General features: G+C 49.8%; 1 protein-coding gene across 1 annotated transcript; it reads right to left on the reverse strand.

Moving 5' to 3' along the window:
* Positions 1-1,312: 1,312 nt before the first annotated feature.
* On the reverse strand, positions 1,313-10,236 carry LOC136157529 (orphan sodium- and chloride-dependent neurotransmitter transporter NTT5-like). Its single transcript, XM_065919387.1, has 11 exons — positions 10,014-10,236; positions 9,702-9,859; positions 9,468-9,594; positions 9,141-9,319; positions 7,620-7,730; positions 7,182-7,420; positions 3,591-3,777; positions 2,982-3,183; positions 2,679-2,838; positions 2,027-2,192; positions 1,313-1,810 (listed from the first exon to the last, which is right to left on the reverse strand). The coding sequence occupies exons 1-11, from the start codon at positions 10,234-10,236 to the stop codon at positions 1,313-1,315; spliced, it is 2,250 nt and encodes a 749-aa protein (XP_065775459.1).
* Positions 10,237-10,944: the final 708 nt, after the last annotated feature.

Genomic DNA, 10,944 nt, shown 5'->3' on the forward strand with positions numbered 1-10,944 from the left:
TGGCTTCCAGAAAGGGCCTAGGTCCTCCACCTCTGCCCCCCAGTGCCTTAACTCCATGTGACATTCAGAGAGGCTTGCTGTGCTTAGATGCTCAGTCAATGTCCCACTCTTTGCAACCCCATGGACTGTAGCGTGCCAAGCTCCAATGTCCATGCGGATTCTCCAGGCAAGAATACTGGAGTGGGTTGCCGTGCCCTTTTCCAGGGGATTTCCCAACCCAGGAATCGAACCCAGGTCTCCCGCATTGCAGGTGGATTCTTTACTGTCTGAGCCACCAGAGAAGCCCATTCAGGAGGCAGGGTGGTGTTATCTAGCTCCCACAGAAAACCCTAATAAGGTCCAAGTTCTCTATGATTCCCTGTTCCTGATCTCACGGAAACCAGGGGACCCACCTCCTACGGGTGAGGGCCTCTAACAGCCAGCTCGCGAGGATCAGAATGTTCTAGGCATACTTCCCTCTTGGTAGGAGTAGTGAGAGGAGAGTTACGGGATAGATTCAGTACGGCCACCAATTACCAGTTAGCTTTAGGGATTAGCACACGTTCTGGGTTGAGTGACACTGATCGCTGCAAAGTTCCCCACACAGTTCGGCTCAAACAGGACACAGAAGGGTCTCAAAAGCAGGGGGGAGCTGGGGTCACCAGACTGGATGCTCAGTTTGCCAGAGGTTGGCAGTTTGGAGGGTGCGTTTGCAGGCGGAGGCTGACATCTGGGCTGTTCACCCAAAGAACACTATGCTCAAGGCCTGTGCGTGGGGGGGTGGGGTCCCAGTGGACCCATTTATTAACTCACAGCATTGTTGTCTCAGCCTCATTCTGAGAGAGCAGCCCCCGAGATGTCAGCCACCCCACCAGTCCAGTCTGGTGGCAGAGGTGGGGGCGTTGGAGAGAACGTTGCCTGTCTCCATGGTAATGGAAGTTGGGTCCTGGGTACACAACATCTCCATAGTAAATGGAAGTTGGGTCCTGGAAAGCACTGTGATGCCTATGCCATCATGGTGCCCCTACTTCGCAGGGGGAAAGGGGCACCAGGTCCAGTTCTGGTAGCAATGAAGGTGACTTCTTCTGAGTTCCCCAAGCCCAAAGCAGGGTGTTCCACTTAGCAGAAGTGGGGGAGGGGAGGAAAGAGCTTCTGGGTTGTCCATTTCCTTCCAAGGTCAAATGAGTGATATCACCGATTGCTAGGCAAGTTTTCCATGTGCCCCTTCCCCTCCTTTCTGGCAGAACCAACTATTTCTGTAGCAAAATGTTCACAAATGCCACCAGTCATTGGACAGATTTGCTGCCTTGGAAAAGGTGGGTGGTGTCGCAAGTTACTGAACAGATTTCTTCTTTGGGCTTTCTTCCTGGGTCTCACTGCCCTTGTTGCTGTTGTCTGTGGTTACTGAGGTTGGGCTCACCTGCCTTGAGACACGGAAGCTGGCACTCCTTATGGTCAAGGAAGACGACAGGGAGGTCAGTAGTGGCAGGCTGAACCAGGAAGAGCTCTCATACTTGACTGGGTCCTGGCTGAGGCACTCTGGCTCAGGTTTCTGGGACCTGAGTAAGGACATACTTAACCCTCTGGTTGAGGTGTTGCTGGTTCTCTCCTGGGACTTCAATGAGTGATGCTTTGGCCTCTGTGAGGACATGGAGGACACCATGGGTGTCTTTTTAGACATTAGTTTTTCAAAGGGATCTGGGGCAACGTACTCCTGGAGGGACCACCACTGGTGGAGTGGGTGGACTGGAATCGGCAGGAAGGTGAGGACGCTGAGGAAGATGACCCAGCCCAGGCTGTTCTGCGGGTAGAGATGTTTTACTTCCTTGCTCTGGGGGCAGAGAGAGAGGAGACCAGGGTGGGAGGAAGAGGCAGTGGTGGTGGGGTCTCAGTCCACATGATGCTGGGGATCAGATTTCCCAGGGGCTGGCAAGCTGGCCAAAGGGTCCCTGGGGACCATACGAGCCCAGACGTGGGGTCCTGCGGGGTGTCCTCTGACAAGGAGTACCCAAGGTGGGAGTGGGAGGCCAGGGTGGGGCCGTCTCACCCCACTGGTGTTCCAGGCAGTGTAGTAGAGGCGCGTCCCCTGGAAGAGCTGCATGAAGCAGATGGTGAGGAGGGCCAGCAGCCCTGGCCAGGTCACGTAGCACCACAGGAATGAGGACAAGGGCCACAGAGGGCGGCCCATCTCACTGAACACTTCTTCCCTGAACCTGCGGTGGGGGCAACGGTCAGGGACGTCTGGAAGGGAGCCCTCCTCTGGCCGCCGGGGCCTGGGGTCCTTAGGAGGGTGGGCTTTCCAGGCGTCTGGTTCGTGCACAAGTTCTCAACATTTAGGAGCTGCCAAGTCCTGCCAGGCCCTCCTTGGGGTTGGTCTTCCATCTAGTCTCCCCATGGGAAACACCCCCCACCCCCAATCCTGGGGGGACGCATCGCTCCCAGCCTTTTGTCTTCAGCGTAGCCCATGTGGCCAATGGCAGGGTCCCTGAGTCCCCTGGATCCTGACTGCTTGTCCCATTAGGGCCCCCCAGCCCCAGATTCCCTCAGATCACTCCCTCCTGTAGCCCTGCACCCTCAGCCGGACCTCCCTGCTGTGGGAAGGACTGAGGGACCAGACCAGGCCCCCAACTCTCCTCAGAGACCCAGGGTTGGGGGGAGGGTTCCCTGGCTGGGCAGACCCCGGGGGCTTGGGCATTCACCTCCCGGCTCCGTAGATCCAGGCCAGGGCCATGTTCTGGAAGATCACAGTGATGACGAGGGACAGTGGGACCACGAGGTCATCAAACAAGTACATTATGTAGCTGCCAGCACGACTGGTGAAGATGAGGCTGCCCAGAAAACCTCCCAAGCAGACGATCGCTAAGGCAGGGGCAGGTTTGGCCACACTTGAGGTCTATGTGTAGGGCTGGGTTCAGGGGTCAAAGTGAGCCCTGGAGACTGGGGGTGGCTGGATAAGGAGGGGCCAAAGGCAAGGCTGTCACTGGGGTGAGAATCCACAGTACCTGTGAGTATCCTGGGATAATTCCTGAAGATGGAGATGGAGTTCTGGAGGGGAAAGACAATGCCTTCCAAGAGCCTCATCAAGTTGCTCAAGCCTATGATGAGCAGGGCCATGAAGAAGAGGATGGCCCAGAAAGAGGAGCCAGGGAACAACGAGACGACTTGGGAGAAGGCTGCGAGTGCCAGGCCGGGGCCCTGCATGAACTGTGGGGGAGAAGGGCTCTGAGGCAGTGGTGGGTCTGGATGCAGGGACGGAAATGGTGCAGTGATTGATTAGCAATGTCTGCCTTGGGTGGAAGAAAGAGGCCAGAGTGGGGATGAATGGTTTGAGGGCCCTTCTTGGTTTCAGGAGTCATTTGAGCTTAACTTCTTGAGGCCTCGGTTTCCATCTCTAATACATGGGGATCCTGAGGTCAATGTGAGAATTAGAGGGACAGTTTCCCCAGAGGCCTGGGCACATATGAAATGGTGGTGGAAAAGTGATTATAATGGTTACCTAGAAGATGATTGAGTGGCCCCCCACCCAGGCCAAGGACCCTAGGAAATGCAGCTCTCTAGGTCCTCTGGGGCCGTTAAGGACTCCAACTTCCCTCCTGTTCCCAAACACGCACCATTTCCTTCTGCACCTTGATGCTGCAGGATGGGGATAAGTGGATGACCTGTTGCTGGAGACGGCCCGGGAGACTGTTGATCCATTTTATGTAGTCCAGGGTGGGCAGCAGCAGGATGTCTTTTGGGGGCTTGGCATTCTGAGGCAACACCCCCTCGTCTATCAGCTGCATCAGCTTTGAGATGCTCCTGAAGTGGGGAGAGAGGAAAGGAAAGGTGGTGGAGAGCTGACTGCAGACCAGTGATGTCAAGGACTGAAGAGGAAAGTAAGCAGCCCAAGATGAGTGCAGCTGAGTAACAAGGGCAGGGACCAGAAGCTAACCACATGGATTTGGGGCCAGTTGGCCTGGGGATCCCACCTAAGAGGCAGGAGATGTTGTAATTGCAGTAGCTAATTCCTCAGTGTTATGAATTGTGTGTCCCCGCCTCTCAGATTCATCCGGTGGAAGTCCTAACCCCCCACTACCTCAGAAAGGGACCTTATTTAGAAATAAGACTGTCGTGGAGGTAATTAAAGATGAGGTTGTATTCTAGTGGCGGGAGGCTCTAATCCATTGTGACTGGTATCTTTCTGTAACAAGAGGTAATTTGCACACACACACAGACACACACACACACATGGAGAAGAACACCATGTGAGAATGCCAGTGAGATCTACAAGACAAGAACACCAGAGATTGCCGGCAAACCCCCGGAAGAGGCATGGGACAAATTCTTCCTTACAGCCCGAGGGAGGACACAGCCCTGCCAACGCATGGAGCTCAGACTTCTGGCCTCCAAAGCTGTGAGACATTTCTGTTGTTTTAGCCACCCAGTTTGTGGAACTTTGTTATGGCAGCCCCAGAAAATGAATACACTCAGGATTTTCTCTCTTTGGATCTTAGTTTGGAGTGCTGGGTTCATCAGGACCGTTCATAATACATTTTCCTCAACCAGCAGAGCAGAGTGTGTTTGATCTTTTTTCTCCTTCATTTAAAAAAAAAAAAAAAAAAAAACTATTTATTTTATTGGCTGTGTCAAGTCTTAGTTGCAGTACATGGACCCTTCCACTGGGGCCCACAGGCTTAGCTGCCCTGCAGCCTGGGATCAAACCTGAGTCCCCTGCATTGGAAGGCAAATTCTCAACCACTGGACCACCAGAGTGGACCACCACTGGACCTCCTTCATTTTTGAACTTCACTCTTTTCTCTGTTTCTATAGTGGCTCATATTCATGTGTTTCAAATATGGATTTTACTTTGTGGAAAAAATATGTTGTTTTGTGTGTCATTACTGAAGTGTTGTTGTGCTATAAACAGCATTCTGTTCCTTACTTTTTCTCCTTTTTTTCTTTTTGCTGATAGCTATACGTTGCTGAATGTACATCAAGTTTATTGCTCTTGACTGCTGAACTGTACTGCATAATACTTATTTACATTCCAAGCAGTATGTCTCAACTTGTTTTTTCTTTTTAAGATTGTTTTGACTAATATACATCCTTTGCATTTCCATATACATTTTAAAGTGATCTTGTCGGTTCTATGGTAAAGTTTGCTGGGATGTGAGCTGCCATTTCACTTGGCAGTTTGGGGAGAACTTATATCCTAACATCAATGATTCTTCAAATCCATGAACATAACATAGCTCTTCACTTATTTAGGTCTTTCTCTCAGCAATGCCTTGTAATTTTCAGTATGGAGATCTTGCACATCTTCTGTTAAGTTTAGCCTTAGTATTTGATGGGTTTCGATGCTAATGTAAATGGTTTTGCTTTTTTTAATTCTAATTTAACTGCTGTTTGCTGTTACCGTGTAGAAAAATTTGTTTGTTTTTGTATGGTGACTTTTATCTTTGTGACTTGCCTAAATGCACTTATTTTAGTTTTTTTGAGATTCTTTTAGGTTTTCTAAATACACACTTATGCCACTTGTGAATAAAGACAGTTTTAGTTCTTACTATGCTCTATTCTTTTTATATTCCTTTTTTGCCTCCTTTCACTGCTAGGAACTTCACTATAACATTGAAGAGATGTGATGAAAAGAGATACCCTTGTCTTGTTTTTAATATTAGAGGAAAATGTTCAATAATTGACCATTAAGAATGACATTGGACTTCCCTGGCAGTGGTTGAGTTTTCCGCCTGTCAATGCAGGGGGAGTGGGTTGGGTCCCTGGCCCGGGAGGACAGCTGAGCCCGTGTGCCGCGACTACTGAGCCTGTGCTCTAGAGCCCGCGAACCTCCACTTCTGAGCCCCCGCGCCCTAGAGCCTGCGCTCCGCAACAGAAGCCACTGCAATGAGAAGCCCACCACAGCTGGAAAGCAGCTCCTGCTCACTACAACCAAAGAAGTGTGCAGCAAAGAAGATCCAGGGCAGTCATAAATGAAATAAAATAAATTTTTTAAAGAAAGGATGATGGTAACTGTTTTTCTGTTGTTGATATCCTTAACACAATGGTTTTCAGTGGAGGGTGATAACCCCATCTTTTTCCCCAGGGACATTTAACGACATCTGGAGACAGTTTTGTTTGTCACAACTGAAGCAGGGGAGGGCACTGATATTTGGAATCTAGTGGGTTTGACGTATACCTCTTATTATTTTGTTTTTGATGATTACGCTAGAGCTGTGCTGTCTACAGTGGCCACTAATGAGATGTGGCTTGAGTACTTGAAATATGGCTAATACAACTGAGAAACCGAATTTTAAATTTTATTTAATTTTAATTAATTTAAACTAAAGAAGCTAGGTTATTCAGTTATTGGAAAACTAGCAAGTATGTTCAGAACAGCTTAGATAGGTGAAATTACTTTTTCATCTGTGTACTTTTATGAAATCTAAATACAAACCGGGTACTTCCCTTCAGCTTCAAGAATTTCCTTTAGTATTCTCTTGGTATAGATTTAGTTCTTTAAATCTTCTTGGGTCCACTGCACTTCAATAACTGTATAGCAAAGTATGATTTTTATTTTATCCACTAAAAAAGGCTGCTACTGTACAAATATGGACTTTTGCATCCTTCAATATCTTAACTGGAAGAAAAATTCCACTTTGACGCTTTAAAAAGTCCCAGTGCCTGAATGCACTCCAGACCAAGTAAATGAGAATTTCTTCAGGGGGGTGGGGGCACACAGACATGAGTATTTTCTAAGGCTTCCCAAATGATTCCAATGCACAGCCTGGGCCACAACCACTGACTGTGGCTCCAGATGCTCTACCGGTCCTCTCTGAGAGTTAAACAATTGATTCTGAAAACTTCTTTACACCATTTGCTGGTTATAGAAACCTTTGGACAGTCAGGGAATCTACCTGACCCAGGGGTTGAACCTGGGTCTCCTGCATGGCAGGCGGATTCTTTACCGTCCAAGCCACAAGGGAAGCCCAATCTTTGGACAGTCATGTATCTGAGACTCTTTTCTTACCTATAAAGTGATGGATATTAGACTATTTTACTATTTCCTTCTAGCTGTTTTTCTGTGAGAGTAATGTGATATTATTTTTGTTGTTGTTGTTGTTGTTGTTATTGGAGAGGTTTGAGTTTGAAGGTCCATGAGGCTGGGGGACTGCTGAAGTAGAGGAAGGGGGATCTCTTTTTGAATCTGCAAGGCTGCGACTACTCACTGCTTGACACAGGCGTGTCCACTGGTGGTGGTCCAGAAACCCAGCACTATAAAGATGATGGACGTAGTCAGCAATGAAGTCCCCAGGTTGATCAGGGTCACCAAAGAGGCCACCTGGGCGTAGTTGTCACCTCCAGCCTTGTAGGAGAATAAGATGATGGTGCCCATGCCCAGGCCCAGGGAATAGAGCACGTGGCCTCCTGCTTGACGCCACAGGTCCAGCGAGGCCAAGGCAGAGAACTGTCGATCGGGGTGGTGGGCAAGAGGAGTTTGGGAATGGGTTCAGAGTGCAGAACCACCAGTGGGCTGGCGGAGGGGGCAGGCTGGGGTGGAAACAGGAGGGATAAGCGGTACGCAGGAGACAGAAGGAGAGAAGATGCAGGGGAAGAAAACTCAGAGAAGGAGAGGGAGGGCGAAAGTTTGGAGTGCCCAGCCTCACCTCTGTGGTCACCATACGTCTGAGGCTGGTGGTTGCACCTTCCAAGAAGAGACCTCGGATGAGGAAGCAGAGGAGGATGACGTAGGGAAGGAATACTGAGAAAATCAGCATCTGGTCAGAGAGGTCAGGATAGAGAGCTGAAGTCAGGAGATGTGGGCAGGAGGGGAGCAGAGGACAGAGAGGCAAGCATTAGCCAGCAGGAGCAGAGAGTGAGGTGAGCAGCGTTAATGAGGCCGGGATGTGACAAGAGGGAGCTACAGGAGGATTATTCTAAGGAGACAACAATGTTGTTTGGGGGAAAAAAAATCCACCAATCAGGTGGGGGCCCCAGGTAAAGACGGCTTTTAAACGGTAGTGCAGTTGCTGTTTAGTTGCAACGTCTTGTCCAGCTCTTTTGTGACCCCATGGACTGTAATCCTCCAGGCTCCTCCGTCCATGGGATTTCCCAGGCAAGAATACTGGAGTGGGTTGCCATTTCATCCTCCAGGGAATCTTCCTGACCCAGGGATGCACTGCAAGTTGATTCTTTACCACACTGGGGAAGCCCTGTGGTGCAGTTGGATACTATCAATTCATGGGCTTTGGTTTTTCTGGCCTATTTTTGAGTTTAGGGACAAGAACTGCAAAGGGGAGAGGAGCCAGTGAGGCTGAAGACTGGATGTAACACCTTCACAGCTGAAGGGGAAAAGAAGAAATGGAGAAGAGACTTTGTGAGAAAATGATATGCTTAATAATTTTTTTTTTTTTTTTTTTTGCTCAGAGATTGATGAAGGAAACTCACCTCCCTGCCAACGTGTGCTCTACTAAGCCTTTAGTAAAACCCACTTTTGTGTGACTGGCTTATTTTGAAGGCTGTAAAGACATGGTGAGCTGGGCTTCCAGGGATGCCTGGCATGAAAGTTGATTGTTTGCATAGATACAGCGGTTAGAAGGTACAGGTAATGTTAACCAAGATAATCTGCCATTACTTTTCCACAGAAGGAGAATATCCAGGTGCCAAGCGAATGGGTTGGAAACAAGGATTGGAATAAAGTAATCTAAATGAAAAACTTTGAAGTCAGTGCCGATCGGCTCCTTTAGGGGTTAACGGGCACTATCAAGACTCAGGAAGGTGGGCTCAGGGGCTGCCAGGCTCAGGGCGTGGTCTCAGGGCTGTGGTCTGATCTACAAGGCTGTCTGCAGGTCCCCACATGCAGTGACATGCAGATGAGAGATGAAGAGGGAGCCGGGTCAGTCTGAGGTGCTCTTCTGTGCCACGGATGGGAGATGAGCGGTTCTCTTTGAGAGGAGCAGCGACAACTGCTGAGGGCAAGTACAGCATCTTCCTTAGGACCCCTGATGGAGTGACTGCGTGCTCACCTCTGAACTTACCCTCTGGGCGGGTGGTGGGGGATGGGTCATGAGGATTGGAAAAGAGAAGTCAGCAGGAAGGAGTTGGATGGTGTGGGGGCAGGGATCCTGAGGATCTTTGGACTTGGCAAAAGTGAAGGGGTAGTGAGATCGGCGATCAGAGTGGCTTACCTGCATTGAAATCTTTAGCCCCACCATCATGATTAAGAAGAGGAGGAACCAGACTGTGAAGATGCCCAGAGTGAGGTTCAGGACGAGGGTCTCGACCTCTTCTCCCATGTGGTTTGAGGCATTCAGGGTGGTGTGGTACCAGAAGTACTGGTGGGCTACAGTCTGAAGGCAAGAAAGGTCTGGGGGAAGCCAGTCACTCAGGTGCCGCCTCGCCTGGTGGCTGCCCCTGCTTGTCACTGCCTCCCTCTGGCTCTCACTCCCTGCCTCCTGCTCCCCAGTGCCCCTGCCTCCCTGGGCTCTGCGGGCCCCCCCTCTCCCCCTCCTCACCGGTGACGTTGGTGTTCCTCCCCAGCGGGCGCTCGTCCCATGGCAGGGGATAACTGAAGGAGTTGCTGAGATAGGAGAGGCTCCAGGTGATGATGATGCTGTTGTACAAACTCACCAAGACGCACACCTGGGGGTGGACACAGTGGGCCTGAAGGGGGGTGGGCTGGGTGGACACAGGGAACCTGGAGCCCGTAAGGGGGGTGCTGGGGTGCCCCTGGCTGGGCCCTCACTCACCAGTACGCTGGCGTAGCCAATGCCGCCCAGCCAGGGGACAAGCTGCTTCCAAACCTGGATGCTGTCCATGCGCAGACATTTCCCCATGATCATCTCCATGTACATGAGGGGAACCCCGAAAAAGAGGAGCATGAAGAAGTACATCAAGATAAAGTTGCCTGAAGAAGAGAGCCAGGAGCTGTGCGCAGAGAGCCAGGAGTCCTGGCCCCCCTCCTCTTAATCTCCAGTTATCTCCTCCCCAAACCCTCGGTGCCTAGGTACCCACTCTTAAAACTCCTTCTTTAAACTCAGGATCCAGGTCCCTGACCTTACCTCCTCCATTCAGATGACACAGGTAAGGGAACCGCCATATGCTGCTTAGACCAATGGAGAAGGCAACCTGGACCAAGATGTTCTCAGCTCTTTTAGTCTGAGCAAAGTAGTTTTGGGTCTTGGTGGCCAGAATCTCCTTGGCTGTGAGCTTCCAGGATGGTGTTGAGGAAGTGTGGCGTTCTTTGGGGGACTCTTCCTCTGATATTTCTTCAAGGAACTCCATGACTTTCTTCTTACAGGCCCACTAACTCCTGAGGGAATCTTGGGGTCACCAAGCAGAGCATACTTTAAGGAACCTGTCTCAAGATACCAGACTGTAAAACCCCATGACAGAAAAGGTTTTAGAGGGCTTTCCTGGTGGCTCAGTGGTAAAGAATCTGCCTGCCAATGCAGGAGACACAGGTTCGATCCCTGGTCAGGGAAGATCCCACATGCCTCTGAGCAACTAAGCCCATGTGCCACAATTATTGAGCCTGTGCTCTATAGTCCGGGAGCCACAACTACTGAAGCCTGTGTGCCCTAGAGCCCTTGCTCCACGACAAGAGAAACCACCGTAATGAGAAGCTCAAGCACTGCAATGAAGAGTAGCCCCTGCTCTCTGAAAGAGCGAAAAGCCCTAGCAGCCAGGAAGACCCAGCGCAGCCAAATATAAATAAACTAATGTTTTAAGAAAGGTTTTAGACCAGTGAAGGCCAGAGTTGTCATGAGTTATTGACTTTGAGAAAATAATTTCATTTCTCTGACACTCAGTTTTTTTCTCATCTTATAAGCAATAGATCAATTTCAAAATAGTTAATAACTGTTATAGCAAGTGGGAAGTGGAATTAAATCTTTAAAGGGCTGAAATTCAATAACTTTGAATTTGGAATTCCATTTCTAGAAAACATATTCTTCAAGAATGAAGATGAAGTAAATACATTTTTGGACCAAC

The sequence above is a fragment of the Muntiacus reevesi genome, chromosome 2 (genome assembly GCF_963930625.1).
Source record: "Muntiacus reevesi chromosome 2, mMunRee1.1, whole genome shotgun sequence".
Lineage (NCBI taxonomy): Eukaryota > Metazoa > Chordata > Mammalia > Artiodactyla > Cervidae > Muntiacus > Muntiacus reevesi.

What these genes read in the sequence shown, in the direction of transcription:
- LOC136157529 (XM_065919387.1), bottom strand. Translation starts at nt 10,236, where the DNA reads ATGGAGTTCCTTGAAGAAATATCAGAGGAAGAGTCCCCCAAAGAACGC. An exon ending in TTATCCCAGGATACTCACAG is followed by an intron (nt 2,839 to 2,981) that starts GTACTGTGGATT and finishes CCCCTGCCTTAG; the next exon opens with CGATCGTCTGCTTGGGAGGT. An exon ending in CTGCCTGGAACACCAGTGGG is followed by an intron (nt 1,811 to 2,026) that starts GTGAGACGGCCC and finishes CTCTGCCCCCAG; the next exon opens with AGCAAGGAAGTAAAACATCT.